A 19989-nucleotide genomic window follows, 5' to 3' on the forward strand; every position below is an offset into this window, starting at 1 on the left:
AAATATCCAGTATCTCAAAATATTAGAATAAAACATTTACAATACAGAAATGTCAACCTGAGAAGGACTCTTTCTCTTTGAATTCCCTGAGCCTTCAATCTAGAATATATGAAGGGGTCACTTTGATTTTTATTAAAGAAAAAAAATGAACTTTTTTAGATGCACCTGTATATTATTTGGTTTGGTATTGTCTGTGACATCTTGTAACAGGTCTGTGATTGCACAAAAAGAAAGCTACTGCTTTGGTTTCTGAGTGAAAAGCCATAGAGATGAAGAGACAACATCCTTAGATGTTACCATTATGGCAGCTGTAAGTGGAAAGGCAGTGCCACTGGGGCAATCTCCATGTTGAAGTTGTATGCTGATCCGAGAGCCATATTATGGAGAGTTTGAACCAGGCACATGCACAGGTAAGGCTCAACCTGCTTTGCTAAACACTGATCAGCCATAACATTTTGACCACCTGCCTAATATTATGTATGTCCCCCTTTTGCCGCCAAAACAGCCCTTGCTTGATTGGATTGAGATCTGGGGAATTTGGAGGCCAAGTCAACACCTTGAACTCGTTGTTGTGTTCCTCAAACCATTCCTGAACCATTTTTTGCTTTGTGGAAGGGTGCATTATTCTGGTGAAAGAGGCCAATGCCATCAGGGAATACTGTTGCCATGAAAGGGCGCAACAATGCTTATGTAGGTGGTATGTGTCAAAGTAACATCCACATGAAAGGCAGGACCCAAGGTTTCCCAGCAGAACATTGCCCAAAGCATCACACTGCCTCCACCTGCTTCCCATAGTGCATCCTGGTGCCATGTGTTCTCCAGCTAAGCGATGCACACGCACCCGACCATCCACGTGATGTAAAAGAAAACGTGATTCATCAGATCAGGCCACCTTCTTCCGTTGCTCCGTGGTCCAGTTCTGATGCTCATGTGTCCATTATAGGTGCTTTCGACAGTACAGGGGTCAGCATGGGCACCCTGACTGGTCTGCAGCTACGCAGCCTCATACACAACAAACTGCGATGCACTGTGTGTTCTGACACCTTTCTATCAGTACCAGCATACATTTTTTCAGTAATTTGAGCTACAGTAGCTTGTCTGTTGGATCGGACCACACAGGCCAGCCTTCGCTCCGCATGTGCATCAGTGAGCCCTGGCCGCCCATGACCCTGTCGCCGGTTCACTGCTTTTCCTTCCTTGGACCACTTTTGATAGGTACTGACCATTGCAGACCAGGAACACCCCACAAGGGCTGTAGTTTTGGAGATGCTCTGACCCAGTCGTCTAGCCATCACAATTTGGCCCTTGTCAAAGTCTCTGAGATCTTTACGCTTGTCCATTTTTCATGCTTCTAACAGATCAACTTTGAGGACAGATCGTTCTCTTGCTGCCTAATATATCCCACCCACTGACAGGTGCCAGGATAATGGGATTATCAGTGTTATTCACTTCACCTGTAAGTGGTCATAATGTTATGGCTGATTGGTGTATATAGTGCCCTTTCCAGTTAACATGTGTCCATCCGATGGGCATGCGTGGTCCGTGGTCACCCGTCTTCATCACGCGCATCACTAAGTCAGATTCATTGTCCGTCCATATGCACAGACAACTTACTCCGCTTATTTTCACAGTTTCAGCACAAGCCTTCCGAAGTGTCTGTGCATGGCCCTGATTTGAACTTTTCGAGAACTCCAGAATCCACTTTCTCCTCCATAGCAAAACCAGTGAAGATGTCCAGTAAAAGATATGCATTTTGTTAACACCAGAGCACAGTATGGACTTGTATAAACATGAATACTGTAGAGTTTGGAAGACAGTGACTCGAACCCACTATCATTGATTCCCCAGACGACACACTATCCACTGCTCCAAATAAGGATGTACAATTTGGAGGAGCGAGTAGTGGCCTTACCAAGGTCGCTACCATACTAATAGCTATCTTAATTTTTCTGTGCTGTTTTGCTTGTTTAAAGAATATTTCCTGAGGCGTTTTTTTATTATTACATCACCAAAATTGCTAAAGTTGATAACATGGAGGCTGTTTTATAACCTGACCAAACTCTATTAACCCATGGCTCTGGCTGATCCCTCCTGATGATCCAGGCAACTACTTCAAAATGGTGAACGTCATTTACTCCCATTTTCAATTGGTGAGCTCTATCAATTTCTATGGTAACGATTCAAACATATCACACCCTCCCCGCCACCAGAAACTCTCATCACACCCACCCCTACCTAACCTTTTATGTAGATTACGACGTCATCAGTTGGCTTCAACAACACTGTACTGACCGCAGACGCGTTGACAAACCATATAGAGGAAGAACCACAGGCTATTTCGACGGATTTCATTAAGAGAACGGAGGCTATTCAGATTACATAAAAAAAAAACGAGAAAAAAGACGTTAAACCAACATTGAAAGGTATGTAATCTTTATTTTTTTTAAATGTACTATTACCTTCAACTTGTTTACATGTTGTGACTTGCATGATACAAACAGCAAGCCAACTTTGTAAACTACTGTTGTTGCCATTGTAAAGTTACTAGCTACCTAGATCATTAGTGTTACTATCACAACTAGCTAACGACGTTAGCCAAAAACACAACGTTAGGGATCTTAGCTACTGCACCTAAGACAACAAAGCTTAATTGGTTAGCTAACGTTGCGCTCGAGTTAACTACATTAACTTGCATGAACTATACACCGAACAACGTTTTAATGTGTAATTATGATGTTTATTTTCCTACCGTATCTACTTGGCTGTCTAGCTAACTTTAATTGTTGACCGTACACCGAATGCTGCTAGCTATCGTACTATTGCTAGTGTCCCATAGGTAATATGGCGGCTGGCCTAGGCTAATCTGTAACAACTTGCTAACATGGCTGCAGTTGTCGATATGGTTTAGCTAGCCATGACGTTAGATTGGTTAACTAGCTATTCGATGGTTCGTTAGTAAACTAGGTAAATATTCCGTGAAATGTGCATCCAGTCTTTGTACCTATGTAACTATTTTTACTCTGTGCTTCGAGTCCTGGTTACATTTTATCTCGTTAACCGTAGCAGAAAATGTCCTCAATAACTACCAATGAAACCAAGGCCGAATTGTAATTTTGCTTTAGTTGTCCCGAGCCTTACTACTAATGTAATATGTGGTCTCATTAAAAAAAAGGGAGAGTTAAGCTAAAGTTAGGAGTGATAGTGAAAGAGGCCCAGGCTAGCCTCCATGCGCCAGACTATCTCATTATCCTCTTGCCACACACAAATCCACCTTGCTAGCTGATTTGCTTGGCTAAATAAAGTATCAAATGGTTGTTATTGTAGCTACACTAAAATGTATTTAAGTGTAACTGACATAATTTCGATTACTGCAGAGAGACATTAATCTAAAATATATTGACTTTCAGTTAATTTACGATAGAAAAACAACTTGGAGATAAAATAGGTTAACTGTATTTGACTCAACAGTTGATTGTACTGTGGAAAAAACGGACGAAATATGGCTGGGAATATCAACGGATATCAAAAATAACTTGGGCAGTGATCATCAGAAATGACTTGGCATAACTAGTTAGTCTATTTTTGGAACTAGCTAGCATATTAATTTAGCCCTTTCAAAACCCAGAGCGTAGATGGCAAAATCTGTTTTGCCATAGGTATGAGTGGAACATTTATTTAAAAGCCCCTTGCCACAAGGACATCACATTTGATGAGTAGCTATACTATATTTTGTTTAAGGTTTAGTTAGGAAAACAGCAGCTTCGAGGCTAAGTAACTACGTCCTGTTCGATCAATCTGTTTTTAAATGTTTCACGCTGTGAGTCTGTACGTCTTACTTACATGTCCACCCTATTAGGCTAGATATATAATACAGGGAAAAAATTGCTAAACCTGGTCAAGTGTGTATTATGCTAACTCTTTTAGGCCCATTAACAAACGGACTAACTTTGCCTCAACATTTCCACCCTGTTTGGCATACATTAACAGGGTGGAAATGTTATATCTTATGGTCTCATGTGAATAATCCTCATACATGAATGAATATTTAAGTGCCTTAAGTGAGTTTGACTGATGTTTTGGTAGTAGTTAAAAAATATTTAGGATCATGTGAAATCGAGCCCTTTTAACTGCAATAAGCTGTCACTTTTGTAAGTGCAAGTATTTTTCTTTCTACAGAATATTCAGTGTATGCCAAAGATGGTCAGACCTCACACAGGACCTCCTCGATTTAAGCCCAGGTATGTACCGGATTGTTTGGGTTCAAACTGCTGTTTTAGTTTCACTTGAGTTCAATAAACAATGACACTAAAGTATTGTTACCATTACATGTTTTTTTCTCAATCATACTTGTCAATTTGTTTGTTAAAACAGCTTTAACATAGCCAGAATCTTTCCCCGACTCACTAATCAAGCAGAATGGACTATTTCTTAGCTAGACCAGTATTTACACATTTCCATTTAATATTGTAAAAACACTACATGTTTTAAACATCATATAGTTAGCTAGCTTGCTATTGTTGCAATCTCTAACCTAGCTTCAAGCTTCTTACTGATAAATGGGGATCCTCATTTGCTGCTGGGACTGTCACTGCCAACTCGTGTTGGAATTGGAATCAGGAATTGGTTTTTGCATCACTTTCAGGAAGCACTTATGCTCCACAAATTGTAGACTTAGTGATCACAATGGCAGAATTAGGTGCATCTTGAGCTTGAGAAACTAATGCAAGCCATTTCTCCCTTGCATTTTCATCTTTGGGGATGTTAAATAGCTGTTGTTTACACCCCTATACACTGTACTTTTGGTTTTTCTAACAGGCCCTTTTCAGATGGCTACAACATGCCGCATGAACAGCAGTACTGCCCCCACCCCAGGAGTCAGAGAGGATTCCGGGGCCCGCCAGGAAAGCCCGCTCCAAACTGGAGAGATTCCAGAGGCAGAGGGCGAGCTCACTTTGCCAAAAGGCCCCCGCTGATGGGAGAACGTCGGGAGCGACCATTCAATCACTGGAGGTCCCAGAACCAGGATTCCTTCAATGCGTACCCGTCTCAGTCGGAGGCCCATCATGGCCACATGAGGCCGTCCCCATCCAGGCCAAATCGCCAACCCCCAGCTCAGCATAGGTCCTCCCCACACAGTCCTACACATGGGCCCCTTGGCCAGAGGGGAGCACCTATCCATGGACACCACTCAGGTCACAGATCCCTCTCACCACGCCATTACCATAGCCAACCCTCTGACAGGAGGCCGCTGTCCTCACACTCCCCGCACAGTTCCTTCAGGGGCCCTCACACTCGCCCGAGTACGTCTCACAAAGTGGACAGGAGCTGGGGTTCTATGCCCCATCATAGCCCAAAAGAGAGGCTGTTTGAGCGGCCCAGTCGTGGCGAGAAGCGCTGGAATGGGCCAGGGCCCTTTCCGCACACACACAACGGTGAACGGGGCCCCCCTGGTCCTCCCCAGAGAAAACCGCGGGAGTTCCATGGCAGAGGTTCATATCCAGAGAGGTACAGGACAGAAGAGGCTGTATTGGCTGGGTAAAATAAATGGAGGGGGAAGAGGTGTAAACTCACATAGTCATCCGCACCACGGTGGTCAAAATTCTGGTTCAGTGTTACAGTGCTGGTAAACTGTAGAATGCAGTGGTCTGATATTAACACACTAGTCCCCCACACTGGAGAGAGTGTATGCTGCCTGAAAGTTGTACCCTCCTATCCGTTTCATGGCGTTGTGGTGAAGGGGCATAAAGAAATGCTAATCCTCCGTTTCCCCACTTCACACGATAGTGGATCTTCCAATGTAATGGTTGTTTGTATTGTTTGTGATGGATGTGCAGGTGGTCTGCTGAGCGAGATCCCAGGAAGCAGCATGGAGAGGTAGGAAGAGAGAGACAGGGCAGCGGACGGCGCAGCGCTGAGTGGGCTCAGGAAGGCAGCCCTCGCCACAGATCCCCCTCATGGAAGGGAGGTCCTTCTTCCTCTTTCTACCAGAACAGCTCTCAGGAAAGGCCAAGTGGACCTCCACACAAGAGGAGGTTCCAGGAGCGCAGGATGCCCCCTGGTCTGGTGCATGGTCAACCAAAGCGCCCGCGGAGAGAGATCCCACAGGGCTCCAACGCCCCTAGGGGATTTGGAGGCCGCCCCTTGTCTCTCAGGGACAAGAGTCGCTTGCTGAAGGGCCGTAAAATGAGAGCAGAGTCAGTGATGAGGCTAAAAGCACCTCCACCTCGACCCAGAGGAGCCGAGAGCAAGAACCAGGAAGAGGAGCGTCCAAATACGAGCAGAGAAAATGCGCAATCCAAGCTTGCTCTTCGGAAGGAGCGTTATCAATCAATGGCCGGCCAACTAAAGAAGAGGCCAATGCCCACCAAGACACCCCCCAAACCCGAAGCCAATTCAACCAAGTCTTCCAGGGAATCCGAGTCACACAAGGAGCATGTGGACTCTCTCCGTGCCTTGAGCACACACAGGTACGGTATCTTCTTTCTCACTCTGGGAGCAGGGGCGTGATCTTTAAGAGGTCAAGCTTCAGAGATATCTGAATATGAAGGGAATGCCAACTTGCAGCCAGTTTCCTGTGATGGAGGGAATGGAGTTACAGTGATGTCCTGAATCCGTTAACGAGATTTGAAATCAAATAACCCAAATCTTCTGGGGTTGCACTTTCAAGTGTGCTGGCAGTAAACAGAATAATTCCCCAGTGTGTTTTCTTTCTCCGTGCCAGCCATTTGAGATAATATCAGCCTATTCAATAAGATGTCAGATGTAAGTGAAAGATACTAGAGAAACCCTGTCCATGTGTGTCAGTGGAGAGGCCCGTGCTTCTGTTCTGGTTGGAAGCTGAAGCTGGAGAGGTGATCTGTGGTGGAGCTTCTTGAAATCAAGTTGAGAATTTGAAGAAACATGTGCCGACGACACCATGAGAAGAACAGTCCGTCCAGAACAACCAAGTTGAGAAGATCAGTCCGTCCATGAAGAGGAGACTACTCAGGACAAGATTCAATGTTGCACACTGACATGCAACACCCATAGGAGAGGAGGGTCTTCTGTTATCCTGGATGAGCTGCGGCTGATGTTGGTGGAGGCTCCGATACTGACAGGTGCCGTAAGGGTTCAGCTAATATGGTCTGTCAGAGTTGGGCTTTTGAGCAGTAACATTGTAAATTCCTTGACGATAACGCCAGGATGATCTTTGGGGGTTAAACGTGATGCTGCTGACAAAAGGATGCAGAAGCTCTTGGGGGGCAGAACATATCAAGAGGAGTGGACACTGCCAAAGAAGGATCTCCACATTCCATACGCAGATGGTCCCGAGATGAACCCTGCCCAGTTAACATGTGCTGCTGTTCTTAAAGGTTGGCCCCTCCAGCTCACCTAATAGATGGATCATGTGTTTTGTAGAAGGCAGAAGTGCAGTAGACCACATTTTTAACTGGTTACCAAATTACTCATTACATTTGCAATAGGCCTACGCAAACAGTGAAATGAAGCGGTAATGGCGGATTACGCCTTATGTCAACAGCACACTAAAGCTTATCTGACTAAGCCAGTGGACTCTGCATGCAAGAGTACATACAATCTTCATCTATGCAGGAAGTAGCCCGAGGAAAACCCTTCTTTACACTCCACTGGCTCTAATGTTTCCTGAGTATGGTGGCCTTATCAGCACAGCCATTGGAACTCTACAAGCAACTGATTGGATTCCATTACTAAAACATGCATGCTTTCTTTTACCACGGGTGGTCTGCAGATGGCTTGATTTATTCTTATTTACTGCAAAGTTTTGACTGAAGAAGTTACGGTTGGAAAAGACCATCTTGAGATGAATGCATCACACTAATTGCAAGAGACAGGAAAACAAGATGGCCCTTTATTATTGAATGTCCATTGTTTTGAAGAGTTGAGGTCTTTAATTGAACCTAACTGAAAACAAGATACAGCAAGGATGAACTGAAGATCAGCAAGAAAACATTGGATGGATGGCCAATTTTACTGAACCAATGACAACTCTTGAGTCTCCTTTCGTTCTCATTAATTCAGTAGTAATGGATTGGAGTGGATTGACAGCTTTCAAGTCTAGCCAGAGACCAGTTCCTCAAAGCTTTCAACATCACTTGTCCATTTCATACCTGTCTGTTTTCGCACTGAATTTGTGAGGAGAGCTACAGAGAGGTCAGGTGGAATCAGGGTTCAGTGAAAACAGCTTTAAGAAACCATGGACGTTACATGCTCTTTGTAAGTACCAGGGCAAACAGCTTTTATCATGAACTTTATTTCACTTCCCATTTTCATGCCTGATTTATAAATCTGTAGCCTGCCCACAGAACTCCCTTTATACACTGTAAGATAATTACTTACATTCCATGTCCCCCAACAACTTTTCTAGACTGTTTTCTTGCAGAATATATTTATTTGTTCTACAGAACAGCACCCATTTAACTTTCCTGAGCCCAGTTTCCCAAAAGCATCTCATGACTAAGTTAATTAGAACTATGGGATCCTATGGTTCTAACCAATGTACCCCTTGGGGGTAACTAGGCTGTGGGGATTATTGTAATTGATAGAATTTCACCTTACAGGACATCTGAAGATGATGCTAGTAATGACAACTGTCACTGCTTACCCAACCTAGCTGTGCTGAATAGTATGCTCACCTGTCTCGTCATTCTCTACCTGGGCTGGGGTCTCCAGCTCTTCCTCTATAGACCAACGGTTGCCTCGGGATCTAGTGGTTGTGTCACAGTGGCAGGCTCCTGATACAAAGGACAGCCCCCCCAGGGATCGAAGTAGAACACCAAAGAACAAAACGGGTCAGTGATCCCCACTCATCCTGTCAGCGTACCCTTGTTTTAATGTCTATCCACAGGAATGTGCTGTGCCCTCAGATTGTTTTTTAAGCAATCTGAGAATGACAATTTCTCATATGGTCTATGTATGTTCTCATTTCGATTTTCAGAGCGCTATCACAATTCAGATGGACAACTTACGCTGAACGAACGCTTCTCAAATATTCATGATTCCAGTCCTTCCCCTTCTCCAAGAGACAGGAGATATGCGGAAAGGTATTCCACTAGTCTGCTAGGAAATGAGTCCCGGTTGATGAGTGCAAGTGAAATCAATCTATTATGAATACATCACATGGAATAAAACAATTGTTCAACATTTGAGGACATTTTTCCGGAGTCCGTTGGTTATGTGCCTACTCGCACAATGGATGTGACCACCAATAACCAGTCAGGATCACTTATCCATAATATTACCCTTTCATATTTTAGGAACATTGAAATGCCTCAGGAGAACCACAGGCCTGAAAAATTTTTCAGAAAACCAGGACCGCCGCAGGTGAGAACCTTACAGGGTTTTTGAATATTAAAATCTTTAGCGTTGGGAATTCTAACGTGTTCAGTGTACTTTAAGCTCTAGGGGATACCTTATGTCAAAAGTCCTGTGTCCCACAGAGGCCTAGCTTCCGTCCCAGCAGCCCAAATCGTAAATCAGGCATCCCTCCCCCGAGAAGGCCAGGCCCTGAACCACCTGGTCCCTTTAGGAAGCCCCTCATGGTATGAAGCCTTTTTTCCCTCCAAACTGCTCTTCTTATAACTTATGGATTTTTTTAGAGTACTGAATATCTGTTTCGTTCCTTTTATAAATCCTGACAGTGGTGTCAGAAGGATGAAGCTGTATGTCTCAGACAGACTGCCTATCTGAATGATTCAGCTGATATATTTTCTCCATCCATAGGGAAGCTTCGTGCCACGTCCCTTCTCTCAAAGGCCAGTGTTCAGGAAAAGCCAGAGTATCCTGTCCAAGTACCGTAACCTGCCGACGATGCGCCAACGTGTTCCTCCCAACAGAGGATCCAACTACCGCCGCTGGTGATGCCTGACCGGATGGGTCAAATCTACAACCCTTTTCCCTAAGGCTTTGGGTTGGTCACGTCTGTCCTGGAGGTTATGTTCACCATGGAATTCTCCATGTGTCTTTGTTTTTCTGACACTTTTGTTTACACAAGCTGTTTAAATACTAAGAACAGGCAATCACGGTTTCTAGTTTTACTGCCTGTAAGTTGCTTATAATTTCACAACCGTGTTACACCTCATGTCGTGTAAATGACATTATGAAGATTTTGTTTTTAGAGTTTATATTTCTGATTGTCCATTTAGGTTCTCGAAGCTTAGAAATGTTTTTGCTGTAAAGTAGAAGCAGTCTTACAGACTGTTCCCCAAGGGCTGTAAAATGTCTGTCGAATTTGCGAGTGCTCTTGTTTTTAATGATCCTTGATTTGTAAGAACTACTGACACCCTATTCGTGACCTGCTCATTTGAACCTGTGTACATTTAGTTTTTTTTTGTAATATATTTCAAATAAATGGCTTGACCTGCATTGTGAAGAATTAATCTTGCCTTAGGATGCACCACATATTTTTATGGGATTTTCCTTCATGGAATGAATGGAAAGACTTGTTAGTATTTCACAGCAAAATTCCTTTAGCTGTCCTCCATTTTTATTGTGGCTCATATGAAATGGAGGCTTTATACCTATTGTTTCATGCCATGCGATAAGCTGTGAATTAAAGCTATTAATAAAAAAAATGTACAAGCCGTTTAGATGGCCCTTTGATTCCCTTCACTCTGTTTGTTTTCTCAGTTTGTTTTTCTCAGTTGGTTAAATCTTGGACTTTGGAGTTTTACCAAACTAGAAAGATTATTGCTTGTTGAGTAGATTGCATTTGTTGTTGTTGGAACTGAGGGAGGGGGCCGCTTTTCTATTTGAAATATTTGTGTGCCTTCTTTACCAACAGAAATCAGCATTTTAGGGTTTTCTGGCACCCAAAATAATTTCTGGTGTTACGAAGCACTATCATTAAACAATTACTGCAGATACATTATGGACATTTTGACAGTTCCTTTATGGTTGGTATGTTGTTCTTATGTTCAAAAGCTGTTCATTTATTTTTTTCGCTAGACATGACTGATGGCTTTGCGGTCAAACGTCTCCACCTTTGACTCGTCTGTTCAGAGCACATTGTTTCCGGTAGTTTTGGTCTTTACCCAGGGGTTTTCTGGCAGATGTTAATTGTGTTTTCCTGTTCTTTTGAGAGCTGAGGCTTCTTGACCTTCCATGTAGGCCAAGTTTGTTCAAGGTCTTTCTGACAGATGAGTGATAAAATTGTGGCGAAAGAGGCCTGTTGATCCTTTGATGTTACCCTGGGGTTCTTAGAGATTTGTATGAGCATCTTCCGGTCAGTCATTGGGATGAATTTAGTGGGATTTCCTTTCCTATGAATATTGCTAGAGTTCGTTAGTAGATGATTAGACATAATGAGGTACTCAAATTGCTTGGAAATGACTTCTACATGGGACAGGTCATCCCATTCTATTCAGCCCAACAGCTGACCAGAAGATGCTCATAGAAGTTCCTGCCCTGACTTGTGGGTATCAGTAATCTTTCTTCTTAGGGCCTCAGGTAATTTGATCCTGGCATGATGTGTTACCTCACTCCCACATGGGTAAATCTAAACCAAAGTTGTTAATCGTTATGAGACGCTCCCAAATTAATCTCTAATGATTTTCTAATAATTTGCACCTGTTTTGTGTGTCTGATTATAATTTCAGGCATTTCATGTGATGGTTAAAGGTATGACCCAAAGCACACCGCCAAAGCAGTCGTACAGTGGCTGAAGGACAAGAAGGAGAAAGACCTTGAGTGGCCTAGTCATAGCCCTGACCTAAAACCCATTGAGAATCTGCAAGGGCTTAAAGAGCGCAATCTGTAATCAATTTGACTGAGCTTGAACTATTCTGAAAGGAAGAATGGGCAAATTTAGTAGAGTCGTATTCAAAGAGGCTCATGGCTGTAATTCAAGCAAAGGGTGGTTGCACCAAGTATTAACTCAGGGAGGTTTTCACTTATTCAAATAGTGCAATTTACTGTTTTAATTTGAATTCATTTTCAGAGTCTAGAATTTTACATTTCACTTGGATGTTGTGGTTTACTGTGTGGGACTAAAGCCAAAATGGAGATTTTATGTGTTTTCATTTCATGCTGTAAGGCAACAAAAGGGGGAAAAAGGTGTGACCAAACTTTTTGACACAATACCTGTCAAATGTTTGGACACACCTATGCTTTAAAGGTTATGTCTTTATTTTTACTATCTTCCACATTGTACAATAAAGGCATCAAAACTATGAGATAACAAATGGAATTAAAAAAAAGAGTTAAACAAATCAAAATATATTAACTTTTTAGAAGTTACCACCCTTTGCCTTGATGACAGCTTTGCGCACTGCATTCTCTCAACCAGCTTTATTCGATTTAGCTTTTATCGATTATGTTTAGGTTAGGGGGACGTCGTGTGCAATTGTAACTTAAAAATATACAAATAATCCAATGTATTTGTGATAAAAAGTTTACAAATATGTTTGATAGATTAATTAGTGTTCTAAAATGCATTTTGGTGTTTGTCAGACAGTGGGGTGTATAGTGGTGCTCATAGGTTTGCAGACCCTGGCAGAAATTGTGATATTTTGGCATTGATTTTGAAAATATGACTGATCATGCAAAACAAATCTTTCTTTTATTTAAGGATAGTGACCAAATGGCCCTGATCAAAAGTTTACATACCCTTGAATGTTTGGCCTTGTTACAGACACATGGTGACACACACAGGTTAAAATGACAGTTAAAGGTGAATTTCCCACACGTGGCTTTTTAAATTGCAATTAGTGTCTGTGTATAAATAGTCAATGAGTTTGTCAGCTCTCACATGGATGCACTGAGCAGGCTAGATACTCAGCCATGGGCAGCAGAAAATAACTGTCAAAAGACCTGCGTCACAAGGTATTGGAACTTTATAAAGATGGAAAAGGATATAAAAAGATGTCCAAACCCTTGCAAATGCCAGTCAGTACTGTTCAATCACTTATTACGAAGTGGACATTCGGGGGGATCTCTTGATATCAAGCCATGGTCAGGTTGACCTTGGCTTGGAGAGAGATTTCAGCCAAAACTGCCAGAAGAATTGTTCGGGATACAAAGAAAAATCCACAGGTAACTTCAGAAGAAATACAGGCTGCTCTGGAAAACGACCGTGTGGTTGTTTCAAGGAATAAAAAATGTGCTGCATGGTCGAGTTGCCTGAAAGAAGCCTTTACTGCACCAATGCCACAAAAAAGGCCAGTTACCATATATGCCGACACCACCTTGACACGCCTCAGCTTCTGGCACACTGTAATTTGGAGTGACAGGACCAAAATAGAGCTTTATGGTAATAATCATGTGTTTGGAGAGGGGTCAACAAGACCTATAGTGTATAGAATACCATCCCCACTGAGGCTTGGTGGTGGCTTGCTGATGTTTTGGGGGGTTGTGAGCTTTAAAGGCATGCGGAATCTTTAGAAAATTGATGGCAAGATGAATGCAGCATGTTATCAGAAAATACTGGCAGACAATTTGCATTCTTCTGCACGAAAACTGCGCATGGGACACTCTTTGATTTTCCAGCATGACGATGACCCTAAGCACAAGGCCAAGTTCACCCAGAAAAAGGTGAAGTTTCTGGAGTAGCCATTAGATTCTCCTGATGTTAATATCATTGAAACGTGTGTTTCATGCAAGATGACCAAAGATTTGGCATGGCCTGGAGGCATTTTGCCAAGATGAATGGACAGCTATACCACCTGCAAATATTCGGAACCTCACTGACAACTATTACAAAAGACTGCATGCTGTCATTGATGCTAAAGGGGGCAATACACAATATTAAGAACTAAGGGTATGCAGACTTGTGAACAGGGGCCAATTCATTTTTTTCTTTGTTGCCATGTTTTGTTTTATGATTGTGCCATTCTTTTATGACCTACAGTTGACTGTGAATCCCATAAGAAATAAACAACCTGTTTTGCCGGCTCACTCATGTTTTCTTTACAAATGGTACATATATTATCAATTCTCCAATGGTACGCAAACTTTTGAGCACAATTGTACTTCAAGCACAGCTGCATGGGAGTATAAAAATACCCAGGACACTCTTGTGAAGTTAAACAGCCTTTATTAAGGTGGCCTTTGCATGGCAAATGTTGAAAAGTACCAATGTGTTGTGGTTCGCAGGCCTTCCTTGGTGTGCACACTTTCTTCAACAGAAGCAGAGACATCGGCTCAGGCAGTGCAAGTCTTATAAGTTCACAGGGGTCAATAGCAGTGAAGATTTGCAGGGCTCCTAGATATTTGCTAAACGTCTTGCACAGGGGCCCATGATAATGTAGTTACACCACTGAACAGAAGCAAACAAAATAAATCCCAGGAAGGATCCTTTCAGTTTCATTCTGTTTGCAAAACAATTCACAAATGTTTTTTTGGCGGAAAGAGTACATCCCAGTTGTTTTGGGTGCCCTGTAAAGGCATTCTTTGGAGGTCACCAGTCAGACAAGAGCTGTTATCACTTAAGTGTAGACTAGCCATGTCCTTTCCTGTGATTGGTTGTTGAATGTCACCATAAACGGAGTGGACTGCAAGGGTCCGGTTGCATCCAGGAACTGACAGAAAGTTTGACAGCTGAAGGAAGGACGTTTTGACAGCTGAAGGAAGCTAATGAGGGTAGACATTTTGAAAACAAACAAATACCAGTAAGAGTATCACACAAGAAAGACGTTGGCTAGTAATTATGTGCGTAAGTTTCGAATTTTGCACTTTCAAACAAAATTAAAGCTGTCCCCATGCTACTGATTTGATAAACAACAAACAGATGGTTATTGATCAATGTAATGACTCTCAAACCCCATGGACAAAACTGTAAACAAAGACTGATCATCTATAATACCATCCAAAATCATAGTATTAAAATGTTAGTATTTACTGTAAACAGTGTGTACTTTTATAACGCGGTAAACAAGCGTTTTTGCATTGATTCTGAAATTATAGTATATATTGTAGTATAATCAATCTCAAGATTATAGGATATTAAGATATTAGGTATGTTATTTAATTATAGGATAGGATTATAGGATATTAAGATATTACGCATGTTATTTAATTATAGGGTAGGATTATAAGATATTAAGATATTAAGTATATTATTTGATAATAGGATATTAAGATATTAGGTTTATTATTTAATTATAGGATATTAAGATATTAGGTATATTACTATTCAACAGTCAGCAGGAAGGCTACAGAACATTAATCACTTACATTCCAACTCTATGTGTGGAATGAGTTGAATTAATCAAACTAAACCAGTATTGCTTCACATTCCCTTACAAATACAGTGCAGCTCCTAACACAATGCAGCTTCTTCTTGACTATTTGCATCAAATTCAGAATGGAGTTGTGGAACTGACTTTGGGTTTTCTTCGCTTGCTGTACTGACTCTTGTTCTCCCCTCTAAAGATACTGGATCCCTGAATTCAGTGTAACACGCCCTCTGGTTGGACCCTTGTAAAGGCTTTCAGATCGCTAGCCCTGCAATGTACCATTGTGTCCTCTTCAGTGACGGTCCGTGTGGACAACCCCTTCACTATCTGGTGCTAAACTTAGCCCTGACAAAACCTCTTCTCATCACACTAACTTACTCTCCATGTTGTTGGGTTGCAATGGAAGCAAGGGTGAATGGTGTAAAGTTACCACCAATGGAGTTGGTTTGTGATAAGAACACTTGCCAAACAAGGTGAGTGTCTAGAATATTTATATATATTCTAACTGAGCACCCAGATTGCTGTCTTGACCATGGATTGGTGTCTCTTTTACGTTCTGTAATAAATTGGAACTGTTGATGTTTTGGATTGAGTGTTAATTTAAATTTTCAGTGTATGATCAAAGAGCTTTAATAATATTCTTGAAATTTGTCATGTTTACTTTGGGCAACCTAGATACATGGGTGTCTGATTGACTAACGTGCTGGGAAAAATCCCAAAGGCTCTCCACTGACTTTCCTTGCTTTACTCTGTCAACATTTTAAAATTCTTAGCTACTGGAGCTCTTTTCTCTCTTATTTTTACACTCTACATATCACCTTGCTGTTCTTATGACACCATGGGCAACTACAGCTCTGCTCTCACTGCGGGTAAGTCATGCTGCCATTCTTAAATACTCTTAAATTCCTTTTAACACATTTCCGTGCTTTACATGTATTAGCATCATGCTAGCCCCTATTTTCATGAGGCCCCCTGTTCTTTTATTTCATGATGTCCCTTTTTTCCTCAAGACATTGAAGATTTTGATGCCATCGTTTCGGTCACAGAGTCACTGAACCAACTGGCAGCGCATGTGGCAGATGAAAGATTTCAGTCAAATATTTTCTTACTAGAGAGAGTGAGTATGTTTCTACACAGTGATATTTGATATTGTTATCGGGTTATTACTGTGGAGTAGTTCAGCATGTGAGACGGTCCTTCTCAGTCTCTGAGCAACGTGTCAACACATGCCGCACTGGTGTCCCATTTGTCCTTGAGGTAAATTTAACATTCGAGCAGCAAAGCCAGCAGACAACACAAACAGGCGTACACTAGCATGTATAAACATCACATGTGAAATACTGGTAAGGCGACTGACGTTATGCGTGTTGCCTAGTTAACGAGGACAATAGATTTAAGCATCACAATTCCAACAACCACCTTTAAGATCTTAGTCAATTCGAATATTGACGTTATCACTTTCCCCTCTTTCTTTCTCTCTCTTTCTCTCTCTACCATTCTCTCTGGGGTTTTTTATTTTCGTCTGAGGCTACACAGCCCAACACTGAATTAAATGAAGCACAAGAGGGTGAGAAAGAAAATGCAGAACTGGACCTCTCCTCAGTCATATCACTGATCAGAACTCATTCAGCACCAACAACGACCCCAGTGCTTCCTGTAAGTTTACTTTCACCTCACAGTGCTCGCTTCCCAATTACCATGAATGGGTCTTCGGCACGTCTCTTGGACTTGTTTGACCTGCTTGTGCTATGGTAATGTGTTGGACAGGTGGTTGAAAGAAAGTCCCAGTGCAGTCCAGGGTCCACTGGACCCTCTGCTTCTGCATTACCCCCTGGTGCCACTGCCAGTGTTTCTTCTCACCCCTTCTCCACCCTCCTCCCCGGGGCTCTATCGGCTGTCTTGCGTGCAACCCTGCCCCCTCACCGCACATCTGACCCCAAACCCAGGAAGGAGGGGGCTGTCCAGGGCCCGGTGTCTCTGGAACAGCTGCGGACAGAGCTTCTTGACTTGAGGGACGAGGTCGAAATGATGAAGAGCCAGCACAAGCAAGTCTTATTCTTTTAACCAGCGCTTGCTCTAGGTTACTCCAGATAAGAGAGTTTGCTAAATGACATTTCTATATTTGTGTGTAACTACAATATTTATTGTATTGGGTTTTCCAAATATGCTTCTAATTTTGGGTTTTCCCCACTTGTCTTTGTGTGTTAGCAAAGAGATTCAACAACTTATGAATGAGCTGGATGAGGAGAAAAGGATTCGCTTGTCATTACAGGTACTGGTGTTCTGTCAGCAAACACCTGCATATGATAGAACAACCAGACACAGCACTCTATCGGACATACATACAAGGCAGTCCATATGCAGGCACCATCCAGTTTGACTGAGCTTGAACAATTCTGCTAAGAAGAATATGCAAATATTGCCAAGCCTAGGTGTACAAAGTTAGTAGAGATGTATTCAAGGAGACTGTGTATGCTGAGTCAGCTAGATGTACCTGTGTTGAGAAATCTCCCAATCCTGTGGCAGCAGGTTGCCTTGTATACTGAATCAACAAACTCTGCTCAGAGTGAGCTGAATTTGCACAAACTTGTTAAATAAGATCATAAACCCACTTTGGCTCAAAACCATGCCAATTCCCCAGCATTCTCTATGGATTTTTAGATTTTTTTTACTTGTATTCTTGCATGTACATTTGTTGATTACTAATGTTACACAATCATAAATAACACACTGGTACATTTAAAAAACAACAACAATCTATTAGACTTTTTTCCCGGCCGGTAACTGAGAAGGCTGTTCCAGTTAATTTTATTCAGGAAATCTCATCATTCAACCTCACCAACCGTGGCAGTTATTCTTAGTGCAGGTTTAAAATGATCAAAATGTTTTACACTTGTTGGCTAGTTAGACTCTTGTCTAGATCCCAAAAAATCCAGAATTGAGGCTGATTATGTATAAATGTACGGATACTAGCTGTGTTTGAACTGTAAGTTTGCTTAGTAAAATGTCATGGATTTTTAGACAACCAACTGTAATAGTGTGTGTTTGCTCAAAACTCAATCAACAAAAATTTATTAAATAAGCAAACAGACAAAAATGAAAAATTTTACCCAAAAGGCTCTTCCACTATTGTACCTTACCCACCTTTGCCCATTAGGAGGAATGTTTATTTTATACACTCACCTAAAGGATTATTAGGAACATCTGTTCAATTTCTCATTAATGCAATTATCTAATCAACCAATCACATGGCAGTTGCTTCAATGCATTTAGGGGTATGGTCCTGGTCAAGACAATCTCCTGAACTCCAAACTGTCAGAATGGGAAAGTTTGAGCGTGGCATGGTTGTTGGCGCCAGACGGGCCGGTCTGAGTATTTTACAATCTGCTCAGTTACTGGGATTTTCACGCACAACCATTTCTAGGGTTTACAAAGAATGGTGTGAAAAGGGAAAAACATCCAGTTGTCCAGCCTTGTTGATGCTAGAGGTCAGAGGAGAATGGGCCGACTGATTCAAGCTGATAGAAGAGCAACTTTGACTGAAATAACCACTCGTTACAACCGAGGTATGCAGCAAAGCATTTGTGAAGCCACAAAACGCACAACCAGATAACAGCACTCATCTCCACTGCAAATAGGAAAAAGAGGCTACAATTTGCACGAGCTCACCAAAATTGGACAGTTGAAGACTGGAAGAATGTTGCCTGGTCTGATGAGTCTCGATTTCTGTTGAGACATTCAGATGGTAGAGTCAGAATTTGGCATAAACAGAATGAGAACATAGATCCATCCTGCCTTGTTACCACTGTGCAGGCTGGTGGTGGTAATGGTGTGGGGGATGTTTTCTTGGCACACTTTAGGCCCCTTAGTGCCAACTGGGCATTGTTTAAATGCCACGGCCTACCTGAGAATTGTTTCTGACCATGTCCATCCCTTTATGACCACCATCCTCTGATGGCTACTTCCAGCAGGATAATGCACCATGTCACAAAGCTTGAATCCTTTCAAATTGGTTTCTTGAACATGACAATGAGTTCACTGTACTGAAATGGCCCCCACAGTCACCAGATCTCAACCCAATAGAGCATCTTTGGGATGTGGTGGAACGGGAGCTTCGTGCCCTGGATGTGCATCCCACAAATCTCCATCAACTGCAAGATGCTATCCTATCAATATGGGCCAACATTTCTAAAGAATGCTTTCAGCACCTTGTTGAATCAATGCCACGTAGAATTAAGGCAGTTCTGAAGTCGAAAGGGGGTCAAACACAGTATTAGTATGGTGTTCCTAATAATCCTTTAGGTGAGTGTATATATAAAATATAAAAGATTTCTGTATAATTCCCTGTCCAGTTTCATAAAAACATTTGGAGCACACAGACAATCCTATCAATGCTAGTTACCTGTTGACTGATGTTAATTGGAATTTGGAATCATTGGTATTTTCTTGTCTTATGTCTGTGTTTTCTTGTGTCTCAGATGGAGATAGCACAGATGAAGAAGCAAATGTCTAAAAGCCAGAAGCATCTTTCAAAATGAAAAAATCTATGAAATCAAAGACGGAACCTGTTGCTATGTAGTATGAAATATTTACACCCATCAGAAAAACAATAGTTGGACTATTTTCAAAATGAAAATAATTCTGAACAATCTGTTCATTGTCTATTTAAGAACAGTAGATGAAAAAATACAATACAACTACCACTCATGAGCATCATGTACAGAGAGATTTTATATTTGTTTATGCCTGACCTTTTTTTATCAAATAAAAACAATCATGTTATTTAAGTCAACAGTGGTTT

At 41.9% G+C, this 19989-nt stretch overlaps 2 protein-coding genes across 6 annotated transcripts; both read left to right on the forward strand.

Annotated features, from left to right (window-relative positions):
* The first annotated feature begins 2240 nt into the window (after nt 1-2240).
* Nucleotides 2241-10380, forward strand: si:ch211-114c12.2 (uncharacterized protein LOC336578 homolog). Of its 2 annotated transcripts, none has more exons than XM_010899884.4 (9): nt 2241-2423; nt 4177-4238; nt 4816-5535; nt 5835-6467; nt 8689-8807; nt 8954-9059; nt 9273-9339; nt 9456-9557; nt 9739-10380. In XM_010899884.4, exons 2-9 carry the CDS (start codon nt 4189-4191, stop codon nt 9874-9876), a joined length of 1935 nt encoding a protein of 644 aa, XP_010898186.2. In that variant the 5' UTR covers nt 2241-2423; nt 4177-4188; the 3' UTR covers nt 9877-10380. The 2 variants fall into 2 exon arrangements, with proteins under 2 accessions (XP_010898186.2, XP_010898187.2); XM_010899885.4 differs by having other exon boundaries at nt 2242-2423; nt 4816-5505.
* A 5076-nt stretch (nt 10381-15456) lies between these two features.
* si:dkey-71d15.2 (SH3 domain-containing kinase-binding protein 1) lies at nt 15457-19980 on the forward strand. 4 transcript variants are annotated; one of them, XM_020047811.3, is made up of 7 exons: nt 15457-15661; nt 16041-16057; nt 16199-16305; nt 16725-16844; nt 16956-17233; nt 17397-17460; nt 19667-19980. In XM_020047811.3, exons 1-7 carry the CDS (start codon nt 15462-15464, stop codon nt 19724-19726), a joined length of 846 nt encoding a protein of 281 aa, XP_019903370.3. In that variant the 5' UTR covers nt 15457-15461; the 3' UTR covers nt 19727-19980. The 4 variants fall into 4 exon arrangements, with proteins under 4 accessions (XP_019903370.3, XP_028977156.2, XP_010898191.1 ...); XM_029121323.2 differs by having other exon boundaries at nt 15458-15661; nt 16716-16844; XM_010899889.5 differs by having other exon boundaries at nt 15459-15661; nt 15962-16057; nt 16716-16844.
* The last annotated feature ends 9 nt before the right edge of the window (nt 19981-19989 follow it).

The sequence above is a fragment of the Esox lucius genome, chromosome 7, assembly GCF_011004845.1.
Source record: "Esox lucius isolate fEsoLuc1 chromosome 7, fEsoLuc1.pri, whole genome shotgun sequence".
NCBI classification, from domain to species: Eukaryota; Metazoa; Chordata; class Actinopteri; order Esociformes; family Esocidae; genus Esox; species Esox lucius.